Here is a 19,907-nt window from a genome sequence, read left to right on the forward strand (position 1 = left end):
GAGGCTATGGTTCCCCTTTTCCAGACAAGGGCAACTCCACTGAATGACTTCTCAAATACAATGGAAAGGGGCTTACCAACTTCAAATGTCAGTTTCCTCAGGACCTGCAGATGCATCTCTTCAGGTCCAATGGACTTGTGCACCTACAAGTTCCTTAGATGGTCTTGAACATGATCATCTTCTACAGTGAGGGTTCATTCTCCCTGTCCCTGCCTTTGCCTTCTGCATTTGTAACTTACAAAGTATTCTTCAGTTACATGAGATTGTACTTAGGAAATGAAAACAATGGGTCTTCTTCAATAAACAAAGAACATAGTTCAGATTTGCTCCCCAGGTGATGGCCCCTTTTTGGTGCTCAATACATCTGAAGAAGCCAGAATTCGATAGCAGCTGCCAAAATGAGAACTCTCCCAACAAAGCCAAAGCAGGAGGAACTCACATAGTGAAAACCAGTGAAGCTTACACACTTGCCAATACCTTCTCTGACATCCCCACAAACACTTCAGGATGTCAAGAAATGAAAGGGTCAAATTTATTTTCCCCAGTGGCTTCTGATCTCTTATCCAGCTGTTGTAAACTACAGCAGTTGATAGACCATTCTAATGCATTTTGGGCCAGAAGAATTCTAGCCTGAAAATCAGCCATAGATGTTGGCAGCAAAAATGAAAAGTCAGTTTCTTTGAAAACCTCAATGTTTCTAATTGAACTGAAAATATCTCTCACCAAATTGTCCTAGTTATATAATCTCATTCTAATATGTCAGTAAATGACACACAATTGCTTTGAACCCTTCCATCTTTTCTAGTTTGTGTCTAGTAGCAGAAATTTTTCCAGCTATACTATTCAGCTTCAGAAGTAGGATAAAAAAAAAAAATCTTATGCTTTCTGGCTAATTCTCTGAGAATATCAACGATGTAATAGGACAACTTTTGAGCAGGTCACAAGAGAACCTCTGTATTTTTATAAAAGTATCTTGAAACTCATTAATGAAAGTATTTACCACTCATGACATAATGACACAACTTTAATTCCTGAGATTTTATGGAAAAAAAAAACATACTCACAATTTCATACATTATTATTATTACCATGTATTAAGACAATAGTCAAAGGAAAGACTGTTTTGTTTTAAGACAACAGAGTAGCAAATACACACTTAATTCCCAGTTTTCTGCTTAACTCTTTCAACAAGCTTTGTAAAAGCCCTGGTCCTCAAGTTCCCACTCACAAAATCATTAGCATAATCACCCATTTTACAGATGGGCTTTCTAAATAGACGTTAAAATCCTACAGTAATAATGGTAATACAAGAAGTCATATAAAAAAAAACTGTGACGTTAAATTGAAGGACAAAACCAGGAAACAAAAAAAGATATTCTATAGAACGTGTATTCTGTTCTACAGAATATTTTTTAGCATAGTTTAAATGTTTATAATATAGCTTCACTACACTTTTCTAAATAATTTTGAAACATTAGCCTTACAGAAGTTCCCTTTGGTTTAGTTCATCAAACAAGAGGGAAAAAATAATTCTTTCATATGAAAATGCTTTCTGCAACAGTGATGCAATTTGGTGCCTTTTTTCGGTTTTAACTCTTTACTTAAGCACTCAGTCATAATCACTAAGCATTGTTCCAGAATTGTGGGGAAACGCAAAATGGAGGAAGCTGTAGAATCCCTTTCAGCACTCTCACACACACTGGTGAGCAAACCCACTTTCCTCTGGAAAGGGGAGGATTGTGGTTTTTCCAGTTTGATGATGAACACTCTTCGCTGACTGCTATTAGGTCATGCTTTCTAGAGGCAGATCCGCACAGCTCATGACTGCACTTCTGAACAAGCAGGAATACTGTTTTTGGAAAAAATAACCAATTACTGGCATTTTGAAAAAGTAACTCAGAGGTAGGTAGTTTTTAACTTTCCTCTAACCTCAGCCCTCATTTCAAATATCACACTGTCACTCCACAATAGTCTCAGCATGATTCTCAGGAACAAGAAACAGACAAGTAAGAGTAGTCAGAACAAGATTGTTTCCCCTATCTGCCTTCATCCTTGGTTCTGAAAAGCTTCTGTTAGATGGAAAGTTAAACTGTTACATTCCTCAGATTCATCTCTTTATGATCTCACATGCATTTTGTAATTTGGAGAATCTTCTCAGTGTATAAAGAAATATATGTGGGAGTCTTTGTTAAAACATAGGCAGGCTTCTATTGCCTTATGGTTTGGCATTTCATATTGCTTTTGAAGTTATGTTTCAAGATACAGTATATATTTGAAAGTTCCTAAAATAGTACCAGACTCTGAAACCATGGTTTTGTTTAGAAGTCTAGTAGGAGACTAAAAGAATCCAAAACATTAACTACTTTTAGATTTCAGTTATAAATACTAGTACAATTTAGATATTAAACCAATATAAAATAGTAACAAAGGTTCACTTTTTAATTAATTCCCATCTCAGGAAATCAAGTTTTAAATTGTATTTTTACAGTGTATTTTGTATTTTTTTTTACATATTAGTAAAAAATGCATTTTCAAAGTTCCAGATTTAAAATCCTAACTAATCATGACATAGAATTAGTCTATTTCTGGCTACAAAAAGCAAGCCTTGTTCTCATTATGCAGTAAGTACTAGCTGTTTATAGATCTGACAGTTTGTTGGATGTGATCCAAACCTATAGTGCTATTATTCCTTAGTAAAATTTAAACAGCTGCAGTCTTGTAATTCAAAACCCTGCAAGTCTGCTGCAGTGCTTGTTCTACTTCAGTATACCATGAATGCAGGATGCAGCCAGTTATATAAAGGATTCTCTTCTTCACAGAATGAAAGAAAGATGTGAACTACAAACCTGAATGCAACCTGAAAGGTCCAAACAGATGAGTTTGTGACAGCCTTTTCCAGAGCCCAGGTACAGTAAACCTTTGTCTGTGAATTTTCTGCAGTGAGCTAAACTCAGATACTGTAAATTGGGGAAGCTGCTTTGCAAGAAAAAGAAAACAGAGAACAAATTATTACAAGGGCATGTTACAGAATCAAAAAGAACATAAAATGCCATAGCTTAAGTAATCTGAAAATCACTGTGAAGAAAAGATGTTTGATATGAAATAGAATTATCTTCTTGCTGAAGTTTCAAAGACCCTTTCTTCTGTTGCACTTTTTCCTCTGCTGCTTGTATTGCAAATTACTGGGGAATAGCTCTATCATACAACATATTACGCCATACGAAAACAGTATCATTTTAAAGTTATCTCAAATTATTGCAAAAGCATATTTTTTTCATTAACTGGGATTTTTGTATGCATACTTTGAAAGCTGATAGACTTTTCAGTATAAATTTGTTGGACTGTCTTTGCCATTGGTTTTACAAGCAGTGCCTGCTGGAAATGAAAACCAGAGCTCTATCAAAGTATGTTAAAAGCATAAATGTACAGTTAGAGCTTCTCAAGTCATATAATTATTTAGAAGACCACTATTAAAAGAATCTGAAAAACTGAGAAGTACACAAAAGAGAATTGTGCAAAAATAAAACGTCCAATGTTAGGGTTTGATCAGTTCTTTTGGAAAACATTTCTTTATGCTGAACATCAGTTAAAAGAAACTGTGTAAGTGGAAACTGTTAATCAACAGCATTCTGTAAAAGCAAGAATCTATACTCTAAATATACTCGAGTTTCCATCTGCAGCTTTGGTTTGTAACACAGTGAAAACTACTCATTTTACTGAACTACATTTCTAACTGGAAAAAAATAACAATTGCCACAAGTACCACAAATGAAAGGATACAGAAAATTAAAGCCTAGAATTAAGACCTACTGCTCTGGTAGATATTTAGCTGTAGGGACATTGTCACGCAGTTCTGCAAGTCATCAAAAGTAGGCATCTTGAAGAGAGATGGGAACACCCACTGAGGAGCTGACTGTTTAAGGAGTGGCATACATTTTTGGAACTGACATTATGCATTCAATAGGGAGTGGGGAAACATGCTGACTTGAACTGAACACACACACACAAAAAGGAAAGCGGAAAAGAATATTATTGTAAAAAAAAAAATGTAATAACAAATTATTAAGAAATTAACTATGAGATTACATTTCATTAAAAAGAAAAAGAACCAGAGACAACAAAACAAGGCCTACAATGTGCATGAGAATCAGATATTAGAATATACAGGCATGTGTTTGTAGTGCATTTTTTTTAAATGGAAACATTTTAATTCATATTAAATACAGGAAATAAAAGTATCCTTTGTAGAAGCATAAGCCTTTTTGCATTTTAGTGACATTCCACAGAAATGAATGAGGAAAATCAAACTCAGAGAGGGCACACTTGCAACTTATCTGACAAAACAGACAGTATGTTGAGAAGCTGGATTTTATACTCGCAGTTCTGAGTCTTTTTAAAGTACATGTTGCTACAAGATTGCACAACTTAAGACACAGGGAAGTGTTTCTTACTGCACTTTGAAGGCTGTGATCAAAACCTTCTAATACTTTTGAAGAAAACCTGATTTCCTTTACAGGTCATATGACCCATTTTTATGATGTGAGAATTTTAACACATGCCACCTTCTGCCATTTTTAAAGAGACTGCTTTCTCATAAATTTAGCTTCAGCACACAGACTACTAAAAATCCATGGTTTTTGTTACAGTTAAATTCTGCAGCAATTCTGTCATACCGGACTTTCAATTAATTTTGGTATAAACAATCTCAAAATCATTGATTCGAAGCAATATGACAAAATAACCTGACATCTATTCCTGATAGATAATATTCATGTCTGCTGTATACAACACAACTTTTCAGAGGGAAATTGTAACTGAGGATCTGTGCTGTATAATATGAAAGCTAAAATGCACGTGTGGAACAGTAGGAGAGAATCAAAAATGACTAAACATTTTGGGAGTACTCTCAGGCCACACTTCACTCGTTCTTTGTTCCAATAATGGCCTAATATACAATAGCAAACTCAACATGCAGTATTATGAAATGCAACACTGCCACCTCTAAGAAGTTTGTGCTAGTTATCTTGTTACACAGGACCTGTGGAGAGCTAATGCTTTTGCGATGGTGTGTGAAATGTCAATTAAATTTGTCTGCTATCAAAATGTTCAAGAGACAGCAACTTTTTGTACATCCTCATAGTCTCAGAAACAATGAGCTTTGAGTTTTGTCCAAAAATTGTTAATAAACCCATTGGTACCTTATGGTTTTAAATCAGAAGCGTCTTGTGTAACTGGGAAAATTTCATAGTAACGACATACAAGTTGACTGCAAAATACCTTCTGTCAGTGGAGACTTTTTAGTTTAAACATTTTATTACATTGAAAGCTTCACCTACTCTAGAGAATTCTTTTTTGTGTACCTGCTGTTTATGCATCAAAAGAAATTAAAATTAATGGTTCTGACTTTTGGTGGCAACAGCATGTCTGGGAAACCAGAATAACGTATGGTGAGATTACCTATAGAACAAATGTTCCAAACTTCAACAGAAATATATGGAAATTTAAAAAGTCAAAATACCAGCCAACATGGAGAAAACACAGATTATGAGAATAGCACTGATGAAGAGATGAGAGGTAATTTCAGAGACACTAAGTGGAAAACTTTGCCAAAACAAATGTTAGTTATATGAGGTATGGGAGTACAGACTAATAAAAACAAAAGACAAAATGTATTATACAAATGCCAAAGAAAAACACATTTCTGGATTTTGTGGGGCTGTTGTTGAAAGACAAACATTAATATTTCCTCATAGAAAAGAGAAATAAAGTACAGCTATCTTCAAACCTATAGATATCTTTGTGATGGCTGCTATCATGGATCAGAATGCCCCTTTTCCTTTATGGCATCATTTAATGCAGCAATTTATCTGCCAGGCAGACTTTGAGCCCTATGGAGGGATACACCTAAAACAGGAATGGCAGACCTCTGTAAAAAAGAACTTGGCTCACACAATACCCCTATGCATAATCCTCTCTTTGTAAAAATAAATTTTTAAGAATCTTTCTAACTTGCACTCTTCTTGTAGCATCATGAGTATCTGTATGTGCCCAATGAAGTTTTGGCTAGTATGTTATTTTAAATGTTTCTGTAGAACTACATAGAGTAATCCTGCATATATTTTTAATTACACTAAAAAGAGAAAAGAATTTCTAGGTCAAATGTATGGGGCATTTTTTTCTTTTTGTATAGCAGGCAGAATCCTGTAAATCACCCAAAAAGCATAATTCTACTACATACGCCACTAAGTTTTCTGGAAGATTAAAATAAACACACCTTTGCATTTCTGTTTAATTTTACCTTGACAATAATCGTAGTGTTCCATTAGCAATATCTGTATACGACAGATTTAAATAGAGAAGAGCTCTGCAGCCTTCTGATATGAGTCTCATGGATTCATCCTGAATAATAATAAAAAATAATTACAGAAGTACATTCAAATTTTATTTGTACTACAATGTCTTATATTTTTATGCAGAGTAACAAGGGGAAAAAATCAGCAAGTGTCTTTTAAATCATAGAATCGTAGAATGGTTTGGGTTGGAAGGGACCCTAAAGATCATCTAGTTCCAACTCCACTGTCATGAAGAGGGACACCTCCCACTAGACCAGGTTGTGCAAGGCCCCATCCAACCTGGTTTTGAACACCTGCAGTGCTGGGGCATCCACAGCCTTCCTGGGCAACCTGTTCCAGGGTCTCATCATCCTTACAGTGAAGAACTTCTTCCTTAGAACTAATCGAAATCTACCCTCTTCCACTTTGAACCCATTAACCCTGGTGGTATCCCTACCAGCCCTTGTAAAGAGTGCCTCCTCAATTTTCTTGTAGGCACCCTTCACATACTGGAAGGCTGCAAGAAGGTCCCCCTGGAGCCTTCTCTTCTCCATGCTAAACAACCCCACTTCCCTCAGCCTGTCCTTGTAGGAGAGGTGTTCCAGCCTTCCAGTCATCTTCATGGCCTTTCTCTGGAACAGGTCCATGCCCTTCTTGTGTTGGGGGCTCCAGAGCTGGATGCAGTACTCTGGGGGCTCTCACAAGAGTGGAATAGAGGGACAAAGTCATCTCCCTTTACCTGCTGGCCACACTACTCTTGATGCAGCCCAGGATTCAGTTGGCTTTCTGGGCTGCAGTCGCACCTTGTTGACTTGTGTTGAGCTTTTTATCAACCAGCACCCCCAAGTCTTTCTCCTCAGGACTGCTCCCAATCCATTCTCCACCCAGCCTGTATTTGTGCTTGGAATTGCCGCAACCAAGGTGCAGGACTTTGCATTTGGCTTTGTTGAACTTCACGAGGTTGCCATGGGCCTACCTCTCAAGCCTGTCAAAGTCCCTCTGGAGGACACCCCTCCTCTCCAGGGTTAATTATTGTAATTATAATGGTTATTATCATCAACATTAACATTTTTATACACTGCAGCCACTTTCTTTGGAAGCTTTGAAGTAGACTACTGAGAGACACACATGATGCTACCATTACTCACTTGATGGCAATTGTAACATTTGAATTCAAGGAACCAATATAAGCTACATAGTCCTACAGAGCACAGGGGACTTTTCACATGATTGAAGGTTAGCACATTTACATGTCTTGCTAAACCAAGATTCTTACTAGCCAATCCTGGTACCTAAAACCACTGGTGAATTTTCTCCATAAACTCTGGGACATTTCTCTCTCTAGTAATAGAATTTATAAAATGTTCCCTGCTTATTGAGTCTATCTCAAATATATGAACACAAACACTTGTAGCATGGGCATCAACCAGTAGGGACTGAAGTCCACGTACATGTGCAGAGCTGTGATTTCATTGGGATTCCAGAGCAGCAAAGGGGTAGCACACATAACTGGAGGGCTCCAATGAATGGTTACAGAATATTTAGGAAAGACAGCCCAGGACAGTGAGGACAGGCTGTACTCTTTGCAAAGATCTGCCTAAATGGACAAATACATAATGGTGATTGCATACTAGACACCTTTCAAATAAAGGTTCTCATAAATATCCAGAAATTTAGTGAGAAATTTTTAGACCCCAAGCATACTACTGAATGAAAGAATAAAGAAACTTGGAACAATATAAGATTAAAATGTATTGTTGTTGAGAACTCCAAATTTAAAATAACAGAAAAACCCTCCCCTTAGACTGGTGAAGTTCTGAAGTCTGATTATTAACATTAATTGAGATTGAGTACATCATATATTTCAAATATATCATTTGGCACTGTAGAAAACAAATCAGAACTTCACTGAGTATCTCTGAATCCTACTGAACTCCATTTTCAAAGTATTTAAGAACACAAGTCTCTACTTTTCATCAGTAAGGTTTGTGCACACAAATAACTACAGCACTTTAAAAAGTCTTCTTTCTCAGTATAAATTAACATCTGTGGAAAAAGTCTGTGGTACTTACATTTACTCCCTGGCATTCAGAGAGATTTAAGTCTTGTAAATTCTTACATTCACCTAAAAGAAAAAAAACAAGTTGCATTAAAGGTGAAGAGTTCAAATTCTCAGTGTATGGCACAAATATAAGAATTTCTAGAACAGATTCAGTCCACCTGTACCAGGGAGGTCATTATCCTTCCTGAAACCATGGCCACAGCAGATTACTGAGAAGAAAGCACAAAAACCTGAAAGTAGAATACAAAGTTGGAGTAAGGTGTCCAGAGGAAATGTCTCCTTACACTTCATCAACTGATGAGTGGTTTAGGAACAAACCTGTTTTCAGTCTTAGGTTACCAAAGGACCAGAAAGCTACCTAATAAAGCAATTTGGTGTTAGTAAATACCAGAATAAAGTTTTCCACCAGGCTTATCTGTCCCTCTCACCCATATATTATGACATCAATATCTAATTGTATACATGAACAATTTTTTCCTTCTGAAAGTACAGGTGCAGTATTCAAAGCAATTGTAGAAAAAGCCCTGCTTATCTTCTGCAGGTATGGAATTCCAGAGGATTTAGCCACCTGAGACAGTCTTTTCCGTGTGCACAGAATCTATACTTTTTAGATCGTCTCCTATTGCAGAGATCGTTGTAATTCTAACAAAATAATGAAAAATAGTTGTCTAACACTAGAAACAACACTTATATAACTCTTCAGCCACTCCTGCCAAATTTTGAGACTATGCTCCAAGGCAAAGATGCAAAACCTCCTCTTAAACATAGTAATACTTTTTGCCTTACTCTACGCCTCAAAAATATCTAATTTATCTAAACTGGAATTAAAAAAAAATAGGCCTGATAAAGATACATGTACAGAAAATACAGTCCAAAAGTTTTCAATTACAATCAAACATTAGTAGAACAACAGGTCTGTATATTCTTTTTTACAGGGACTGTGACTTCACTGTTATCCTGCAATACTGTCTAATTCAGTGCTTCCTTGAAGAGTAGGACAATACTGAGAGGGACTGCACAACTCAGAAGAACCTAATCAATTAAAATCAACCTTAAGGCTGCTAAGCCAAAGTAATTATATGCCTCTTAAACATTTGGATGGTGTTTTTTTGGGTTTGGGGTTTTTTTTCCCCCTAGCACTAAATGAGACACAGTTATAATTTTACATATGAACCTGTACATGCTACTGAAAGCAGCTGCTCATTTTGGTATTATAGCTGGGTATAATTCACTTAGCAGACAGACTGTAAAATCAGTTAAAAAATCTCATTCACACCCAGGAGATGGAAAGGAGGAGGAAACAGTATTTCCATAATTACTTTTTACCTCTCCTCTCCCCAAGCTCTCTTTTATTACTTCCAATCTCTCCTGGATAGCAATAGGTATCACATTCCCAGAATGGTGAACAGTTCAAAACACCACTAAGGATCTCAATTATGATCCAAGTTATTAAAACACATGATCAATTTACACTAACTAGCATATACCTGCCAAAGAATAACAAGCAAAATTTCATTTTTCATGTAAGGGATAAAGTCATCAATGCAAACACTCACACTGTGAACTAACAGAATCTAAATGCAGACAAACAAGTGGCAACTACAGGAACATAATAGAGAAACCAATCAATGGGTTTTCAAAGTTAATACTGACAACTGGCCACATTAGAGGGAAGCATTCACACACACAGACAGGACTGCTCCATCTATTTAATGAATGAGAACTGCACAAATACTGTGAACACCCTGAAGTCAGGATGTGGTTTCAACTGATCTACCAATTTCTTTTAAAATGAAAAATTTCTTTCCTTTGTAAATAATTTTATCTGATATTAATTGATTTATTATGCCACCTTTCATCCAGATAAAAACAAGTTTTTGAACCGCAAACAACAGTGTTTTAGAAACAGAACATCTGTGAAATGATCTGCACTCAAGACTGAGATTCAATACCACCCCAGGTGCTAAGATCAAAATGGACTGACCATAATGCAAAGATGTTCACAGTCATAGAGAAAAAGTAACAAAGTAGTTCAGCTAAACAGTGAAGAACTAAAAGTTTCAGAAGGAATGATTACTGACTAGCAAAAGGAGGAAGTTCGTGAGATACAAAAAAGTTATAAAATACAAAACCCTGAGGGGCTAAAATGTTTCCAAGGATATACAACCTTCTGGCAAAACTTCACTGAAAATTAAGGAAAAGGGCAATGCACAGCAGTACTACAGGCAAATCAGGAAGAAACATAGGCAAAAAAAAAAATTACTAAAAATACTGGGACAATTTTGAACACAGTTGCAGGGAGCAGTCCCTGTCTTCTCCTAGTAATAATTCCTAATGACTGTGTCTGGTTGTCTTGGAAAGGCAAAAGCTCCTGGCTTACCCCTCTGTACTCTCTCTCCTCAGGTGGCTGGACCTGAAAGTGGTTTGAAGCGAGCCACAGTCAGGAGCTGCAAGTTCTCTTTGCACTCTGCCTACACTCAGATGACATATAATTTCACTGGCTCTTGCAAAAGGTTATTTTTGTGTCCTTCTCAGAGCAGTCCAGTCAACTTTGTCTACCTGACATAGGCCATGAAAGACAGTTACTAATAGCAGGACTAGTTATGATAAATCTGAGTTCAATATGAAAACAAGTCCACACTTGAGTGCAGCCTAAAACTGCGGGTTTGATAAGCACTGGATAACTTTCCCTGCTCTGGCTCTGTATGTGTTCTGGTGGGTCAACACACCACCTTTAAGCTTCACTTCCAAGCTCATCTTCCAAGATGAACTTAAATACCAGGAAGGTTCAGCCTGATTCCATTTTCATGAACGCATGAGAACCTTCTCACAATGATCAGTTAGAAATTGGTCCATATAGTTTGCCATGTTTAATCAAAACAAACAGCAGTAGAACAGAGACGGTGAGAACAACCAAAAAAGATAGGACATTAAATCTTCAAAGTGTTTCTGAAGCTCCAAGGCATGTGATGATCGAGTATTTGGCTGAATGTTGCATACAATGTACAAACTTCCATAAAAATGTCTGTTTCATCTGTTCTAATGTTTTACTCTTCTTCCAACACAGGGATCCCACACACCCCAGCTGTGCCTCCTCAGATCTGTACAACACTGATTTAGACTATTCAAAAATCTCAACTGTTTCAGCTGTTACAGAAAATAACTGGGGCCAGTTAAATGTCAGGATGCAAGTAGCTACAATTATACTATTAATTCTTCTTTGTAAAGCATCTGACTGTAGGAAGACAAGGAATAGGAGTCAGAGAAACAATGAAAGGGAAAGAATCTTAAGGAAAACATCTAGCACCGTTAAGCGCAATGCCCAAGGCCTGCCATGTGAAATATATACTTATCTTCATGAGAAATATCTAGATTGTCAGGAAAGAAAATTGATTTTTGTGGCACCTGACTGGCCAGACGACTTAAAACACATGCTGCTAGCAAGAAACAGGATTCGCAAACTGAAGAATAATATGTTTTCCAAGTATAAAGTATTGAAAAGTCTGGATTTACAACAAAATGATATATCAAAAATTGAAAGTGAAGCTTTTTTTGGTTTGAACAAACTTACAACACTCTTACTTCAGCATAACCAAATTAAGAGTTTATCTGAGGAGATTTTTATTTACACGCCCAGTCTAAACTACCTACGTCTTTATGATAATCCCTGGCATTGCAACTGTGAACTAGAAACTCTTGTTACAATGATACAGGTTCCAACAAACAGGAATTTAGGAAATTATGCCAAGTGTGTGCACCCAATAGAACTGAAAAATCAAAAGCTAAAGCAGATAAAAGCTGAACAGCTATGTAGTGACGAAGACAGGCAGGACCCCCAAAACATCAAACAGAAGCCTGAAGCTCTCAAACCAGAATCTGATTCCTCTTTGTGCCACATGTATGTGTTTCCTGTACCAACTCTGAACTGCAGAAGAAAAGGTTTGTATCTGTCCTTATTAATGATTTTAATATTAATGATTTTAATATTCTTGCTCCCTTACTACACATATTCACATATTGTCTGTAGCAAATTAATATAGTACTAGTACTCTCTTTACTTTAAATAATACTGCTTACTGGTTTATCTCTTAACGACAAGCAACAAGCAGGAACTCTTTCTGTATTTTGCCTCTACCCTGCAGCTCCATTTCCACAGATATTCTTTAGTTCTCTAGCATAAGATATTCAATAAAAATCAACAGGAATAAAATTAATTGCATACTTCAGTTACTTAGGGACCAGCACCTCACTGGTCTGATTTTACAACTATAAACATCCTATTCAGTCAGATTACAGCTGTGCTGAAATTGTTGTACTGACAGAGAAAGGCACAGTGTCTTTTCTCCTTTCCAGTGTACAAACACAAAGATAGCAGTAAGTTTGACAGAAACAAGCTGTAAAGCAGGACTGGAGCAACCAGCTGTGCTTACAATGCCCAAAGGATTGGGCCTGCAAAGGAGAGACATTGCATCCTCACATTTCTGTTCTACTAAGGGAAGAAATTGTATGGGTTTGTTTATAAGAAATACCTCTTCTGTGTTCTTCCTCCAAGCACCAGCAAACATTTCAAAGTTGAAGGTCCTTCAAGAAATGTTTTTTAGACACTTGGACCCATTCCATTCCTAAATTCTTCTCAGGCTCCTAAAAGTCATGGTTAAGCCTTTAAGGGTAAACCAGCAGGAGCATATATCAACACAAAAGTGCACATTTGTTTGTGCTTTACATTTCCCATATTTTATCCCATGATGAAACAAAGCAAACGACAAAACAATTCAGAAGAGAGTCATTCTTTAACATCACAAATCTGAAATTGAAAGCGTTACTAGAAGCAGTCAAAACAGGGAGGATTTTCCCATAGCTTTCACCAAGCCTGCAAGACTGGATCATCACTGTATGTTTTATCTTCTAGTATCTTGCAATGTGTTTGCTAAACTTCTATTTCCTTTAACAGTGATTTAATTTATGTAACAACTCTGTGTGCCCTTAGTCTTGTACCTTAGTGACAGAGACAAGCTCAGATGTTAGTATAAGGAGACAATACCTAAATACAAAGAAATCATTATCTCAGTATTTGATTACATGGTTTTTCTACCATGTATGTCAAAACACAGCCCACAATAGTACTTTTTTCCACCCTGTTAAATTCCTTTTTTCTTCCTATGGATCACTTTTCTCTTTGTTTTATCATGCAGCTACTGCATCTCTGTTATTAATATTTTATGCTTTTTTACAGGTTAACATTTATTAATTTTTTAATATTCACTTATTTTAGCTTTCCTTGTGGATAGGATCTTAACTGTTATATTACAGATTATGATCTTAATTATCCTTCATAGGAAACTAATTAAATCATCATTACTTTATGTCTTCAGTAAACTGTGCTACTGAAAAAAAAACAGGCATATATTACATAATATAAGAATTAATACAAGAAAAAATCATATAAGCAAAGTCTGACTTTCCAGCTCTCACTACTAATGGTATAAAAGAAAGGAGCTGAACACATGAACATGATCAAAGACTTTTGGCAAGAAAAATGTTACTTCTTTCTCTAAGTTCATAGAAACATTCTATGTGCTCTGCGCTTCATTGGAGCTTCAAGACTTCTACAGCCTTTTTAAAAAATGGTCTTCAGTACAAATAATGAAGGAAAAAAGTTACTTCCACCTCTACATGAGTGTACTAGAGGGTACAGGGACTCCCTCCTTCAGGTCAAGAACTAAGTATATGACCTCCTGAATGTCTAGCTTGGATACATTGAGTACATTAAACATTTTTTAGGAAGTAGCAGATATACTGTGCATATGCTTGACAGCTGGATGCAGATATCACATCAAGATTTGAGATTTCTGAGCATATGGTAATCTTTGATGAAAGTATTGTACTTACTGTCTTTGCATATGATTACTGCACAACAGATGCACAATTTCATTGGAATTTTCATCAGAAACAGGAGTATAATGCACACAAAATCCTGGGAAAACACAAGCATTTCTCTAGATCCCCATGGACATGATTTCAGAGTAGGAAGAAAGGTCCATTGGTTGCCCAGCCAGTAAGATGACATGAAAAGCTGCAATCCACAACTCCTTGATAAGGGAGTGGAAGGAGTGACAAGCACTATACCAGTACTATGAATCTCTAAGGAGATACGACAACAGGTCAGCAGCTTTCATTAATGTCAGAAAGCTCATGAAAGAAACATCTTAAAAATGCATATAACCGTGTGTATATTCTCCTTTTTGAAGTACTTCTTATTTCTATCTCATCAGACCAGTGATACACCAGATCTTTCAGAACTTAAAAATGGAAGCATTCTATGTCCTTGATTCTGTTTTACAACAAACAAACAAACAAACAAAACCAGAAGTTTGATAAAAGAGGATGTTCTGTTTGCTTTTCCGCAAAAGAATTTGTAATTGCAAGTGCAGTTGAAAAAAAATCTGCTTTCTAGTACTGCCAAACTCTCCAAGTCTCTATATTCAAGCACTATTTGCATTTATTTGGCAATAACTAGGCCCTGAAACTTTGACATCTGCACAAGCAGGAAGCACTCCAACCAGAGCAGGCTGGAGTAGTTATAATATTTATGTATGTATAATAACCAAAGCTTTGCTCAAAAACAGATAGAAAGAAGGAAGACTCTGATATGTTCTTTTAGTTTCTGGAACACCTGATGTGTTCCATCTTCAGAACTTCAGAAGTACTCTGACAACAGAAATTTCAGCACAAACCCAGAAACTACTTGCTTTCATTCAAAGATGGTCAAATAAGAGCTATGGCTTATTCTTGTAATAACAGCTCAGGATTAGAATACTCATTGAGTTAACATAGTCCTGGAGATTAGGTTTATTAACATTATCCTGAGAAGATTCAAACCACAGTTTGCACTTCCCAAGAATGTGCCCTTACTACTGGACTAGAAGCAATTCTGTCTGCAGCCCTTCTGCAAGGAACACTGTGGGGTCAGGTACACAGATAACCGAGAGGCGCTTGGCTACTTTGGTCATGCCAACGATACCAGTAGGATAGAGAAGTAGAGAGACAAAATGCCACTGTGCTGCCTGGACAGATAACAGCTGTGAGTGTCATAAATACAAAGTCTTAAATATTACTAAACCACTACATAACTGTAATTACAGAACTATGATTATAGCTATATGTATACCTATATCTACTACAACAACTAGCATTTTTATTGCTGAAAAAATTTAGAACATTTTACCTTTTGGCAACGCAAAAAAAAAAGGATGTAAGACAGCACACTAAAATTTGAAAATCTAAGATGTTCATACACCAATTGACCTTTTTTAATATAGTTACTCTGGTTTCATTTCTTCACAGACACTTTTTATTAGTATAGTATCATCACTACCTACCCTATCCCTATTTCTGGCAAACGAATTGTACAGTTCTATCAAAGTAAAAATATAAAACACAGAAAGAGGCTTTAATATAAGCAATAAAGAAGAGAGTAATTTTGACATGAAATGTAAAGATATAATTGAACAAAGCAATGAAATTCACAAGTTGAAAAAGTATGTTGACATTAGTAGTGAGGATAAAAGGGAAGGAAAACAAGGAACAATGCTAGACTGACAATACTCGGTGTGGTAAGCAACAGTGATACCTAAGCAGTAAGAACTGTGTAAAGCTGACACAAGTTATATCTTTCTCACTTTTTAAGATTTGAAGAAGGTTCCAGGTAACATACCTCCAGATATTGTCAAACTTGATTTGTCTAACAACAAAATTAGACAACTACGAGCCAAAGAGTTTGAAGATGTCAGTGAACTGAAGGAATTAAACCTCAACAGTAACGGAATAGCTTACATTGATCCTGGTAAGAATAATTTAAAATATTCATTTAGAAGTTATTTCTGTTTTATCACTATAAACTTTGATAATGTCTCTATCAGATATAAACATGGGGGAAAAGGATTTAAAAATCTAGAAACTGGTGCAAATTTGACCTTTTGTACCACTCAATATAATACGTGCTTGCACAGAAATGTATTCATCATGGAAGTTAATGAAAGGAGACTAATTTCAGCTGCCTTTTCTTAATACTATGTAAACCAAATGCAAAAATTTGATTCTGCAGACTGAAGGCTCATCATTTCCCAAAATGTTAAACAGTTGAATGAGGTTTTAAATATCTTTGCCAAATCTAAGAAAACATATCATGAGGCTGCTGGTTGGCACTTTGCTTATTGCCTATGTGTATTTTGGTTTTAATTATGAAAACAGATACAAGAAAAGAGAGAGAAAAAGTACGAAGCAAAAAGAGCTTTTGCTGGTAGCATTTGGGAAGTTAAACAGCGGAAGAAAGTGGTAATATTGGTAAAATGGTACTCACAAGGTTTAACATTACACATAGTTGTATTTGAATTAAGATTTCTGCCATTAAATGAAACAATATACTTGCAAAAAGTATGAACTGCTCTCTGAAATGTGACTCTGAAGCATTATTACAAAGGTCTACATTTTTTATCTTGTATATCTTAAAATATTAATTTAAATGTTCTATCCACACACAAATACATAGACACAAAATCTACTAGCCCTGTACATTGTCTAATACATCATTAGCTCCCTATTTCTACTCCTGTATCACAGCAGTAACAGTAGACTTCTATGGGCAGATCAAGCATTCACTCACCTTCACTGTCCCTGTTTTACACACCTGCACACTCATTGAATGTTTTATAACTTCACCTGCAGTACAACTCCCCTAATGTCAATACAGATGATTTCAAGCATTGGAATACAGCCAGGGAAGTGGTTGAATCACAATCGCTGGACATGTTTAAAAGTCATGTAGATATAGTGCTTAGAGACATGGTTTATCAGTGGACATCGTAGGGTTAGGTGAATGATTGAACATGATGATCCTAAAGGTCTTTTCCTTCCTAAATGATTCTATGGTTCTGCATTTATACCAATATGTCACTTGTCAAGGCACAAGCCATATTTTAAAGCTCAGTGTTTCAAATGCCTTTTTTATAGCCTTTAGCAAAAAAAAAAAAAAAAAAGTAAATAAATGTATAATTATGAAAACATTTTTCCTGTTGCAGATATGCATGTTGTTTTCTAATTTGTCTTTATAAGGTACCAATAACTATTTTTCTATCAACTAGCTGCTTTCTCAGGCCTCAGTAACTTAGAAGAGCTGGATCTATCAAACAACAGCTTGCAGAATTTTGAATATGGAGTGCTGGAAGATCTTTACTTTCTGAAAATACTGTGGCTGAGAGAGAATCCTTGGAGATGTGACTACAACATTCATTATCTTTTCTACTGGTTGAAGCATCACTACAATGTTCACTACAACGGCCTAGAATGCAAAATGCCTGAGGAATACAAAGGATGGTCTGTTGGAAAGTATGTTCGAAGTTATTACGAAGAGTGCCCAAAAGACAAGCTGCCCATTTATCCAGAAACTTTTGATCTGGACAAAGATGATGATGAATGGGAACGACACAAAGAACAATCAGTTCAAACAGTAAAAAAGCACGGTGTAATTGTCACTGTGATAGGCTGATAAGGGATTCCTCTTTTTTTAGTACATTCAAATATTTGATACTCTGACAAAAGAAATCACACTGTTTACATTTTTTGTTAATTATACTGATTGTTTGTAGGACTATCTACCTACAGGGTTTTATGTCTATTGCAATTAATAATTACAGAATGGCATTAGTTATACAGCATCCTTCATCAAGTAATTGTTTCTGACAATTTATTCTGGACATTCTTGTGAAATATTTTTGTGAATATTTGAAACTATACAGTAGAAATCGATAGATGTACATGTGGTGGGGAGGAACTGTCTTATATGTGAACACAGCTTATGTGTTGACACAGAACTTGCTGCCAGACTGTGACTGAGACACATTTTTCTTGAATGTATTGGTCGTTCTTTGTATCTATCAGTTTCCTGAAATATTCCCAGAAAACATTTTTAAGACTTTTGTACCAGTTTCCTGTTGTGTTATTATATATGAAAAGCCAAACTGAAGACTAACCTTAGATACAGTTCTAGAAAAACAGAAATGGCAGTTGTTATACTGGTTAGGATTGAAACCCAGAAGCTGGGTTCTACTTGCTGAGTTACCAGTGTTCATGCTCAGTCTTGAGGGAATAACTCAGCCTCTGGCTCTTCTGCACCTGCACTGCCTGAAACCCTGAGTAACCAAGACATGGTTTGTTCCCAAGATGCAGATCCACATGCTCATATTTGCCTTGTTTGGTTTTTGCAGCAGGCAGAGCTGAAGTCTTTCTGGAAGCATTTTAGGTTGTTGTGTCAGTTTGACACATATGACATCACTTCTAGGTAAAGAGGAGCACATGAAGGCTGCTGTGGTCTGCATCCAACACGCCAGTGCCCTTCCCAGCTGCAAGTAAGCAAGCTTTGGAGGGCTCACTAGGAGTATGGGACATTCTCCAAGTCCAGCCTTTCCTCAGCTCATTTGTAAAATGCACATTATAGAACCTCCTTATCACACAACTGTCCATGTGAATATACATTCATTTAAAATTATGATTACTCTAATACTATAGTAACAGAACCATACAAATGCCCCATGTAAGTAGACAATATCTTTAAAGATAAAACTCCTTGCTACACAATATAGTGGCTAAAAGTTCTTCCACAAAAAAAAGCTGATTTTACTAAATACTATTCTTACCTTTCAAGTAATGTGGTTTTTAAAATTTCTGAATCAGCTAACACTGAAGCTAACTAACAGAACTAGTGCCTCTTAAAGACACATATTACAAACCCTTTTTTCCACATGGAAAGGATAAGCAGCTCCCCCTGCTCACATGGTGGACAAGCTGGAGATGCAGAGTTAAAACTTCAGTACACTCAGCTCAAGCCCTAGACCAATCTCCTGCTCTTAGATCAGCAAGAAAGACCTAAGTGTAGGACTGAGATTCAAGGTCAAAACTTTAAATATCTGTGGGCTGTCATGGAAGAAGTTCTGAAACACTCCAGGGAGAAAATTTGCTCCTTTAAAGGTCTGCACACAATTACAGTGTTTCTCTGGTGCTCTAGCCACAAGCCCAAAAGGTCACATACTTTGTTTCAGAAGAGCAATACAAAGCACTCAGCACTTCTATGCAAACATGAAATAAAAGAAAAGCATAAAGGAAAAATTCAGATATTTTTAAGGGTGGTAAGAATGCCAAAGAATCCTTAAGCAAACATCTTAATTGCATTCTTTCATGTCTTCCATTATTCATATTATCAATATATTTAATGCTGCTTTAGTGATAAACTGAATAATTTAGCCATTTCTTCAGCAACATCTTTGAAAAACTTTATGGCAAATACAACAGTATCTGACTCATCCCTGCTCCTGGGAATATCTTAAGCATTATCTTAATTATTAAAAGTCAGTCCTGATAAGATGGAACACAGATGAAAAACCCTTTTGGCCACTAATATACACTAAATGGGGTATTTTCTAGAACCTTAAAAGTGTTGAAAGAAAAAAATCTGTCATTAG

The 19,907-nt window shown here is 36.2% G+C and overlaps 2 protein-coding genes across 3 annotated transcripts in view; one reads left to right on the plus strand and one right to left on the minus strand.

The window, feature by feature from the left end:
• Positions 1-1,645: 1,645 nt before the first annotated feature.
• On the plus strand, positions 1,646-18,368 carry LRRC17 (leucine rich repeat containing 17). Of its 2 annotated transcripts, XM_008948034.1 has the most exons (5): positions 1,646-1,702; positions 2,820-2,906; positions 11,462-12,333; positions 16,082-16,237; positions 17,535-18,368. In XM_008948034.1, exons 3-5 carry the CDS (start codon positions 11,580-11,582, stop codon positions 17,936-17,938), a joined length of 1,314 nt encoding a protein of 437 aa, XP_008946282.1. In that variant the 5' UTR covers positions 1,646-1,702; positions 2,820-2,906; positions 11,462-11,579; the 3' UTR covers positions 17,939-18,368. The 2 variants fall into 2 exon arrangements, with proteins under 2 accessions (XP_008946282.1, XP_008946281.1); XM_008948033.1 differs by lacking the exon at positions 1,646-1,702 and having other exon boundaries at positions 2,740-2,906; positions 17,535-18,105.
• LOC103780365 (F-box/LRR-repeat protein 13-like) overlaps positions 2,847-19,907 on the minus strand; it is a gene marked incomplete at its 3' end in the record, with an annotated part of 41,516 nt that continues 24,455 nt past the window's right edge. The window contains exons 10-12 of the mRNA XM_008948035.1: positions 8,405-8,457; positions 6,299-6,399; positions 2,847-2,976 (exon numbers count right to left, since the gene is read on the minus strand). Coding sequence (XP_008946283.1) covers positions 2,847-2,976; positions 6,299-6,399; positions 8,405-8,457 — 284 coding nt within the window. The remainder of the gene's footprint in view (positions 2,977-6,298; positions 6,400-8,404; positions 8,458-19,907) is intronic.

Source organism: Merops nubicus, unplaced genomic scaffold (assembly GCF_000691845.1).
Source record: "Merops nubicus isolate BGI_N331 unplaced genomic scaffold, ASM69184v1 scaffold4869, whole genome shotgun sequence".
Taxonomy (NCBI): domain Eukaryota; kingdom Metazoa; phylum Chordata; class Aves; order Coraciiformes; family Meropidae; genus Merops; species Merops nubicus.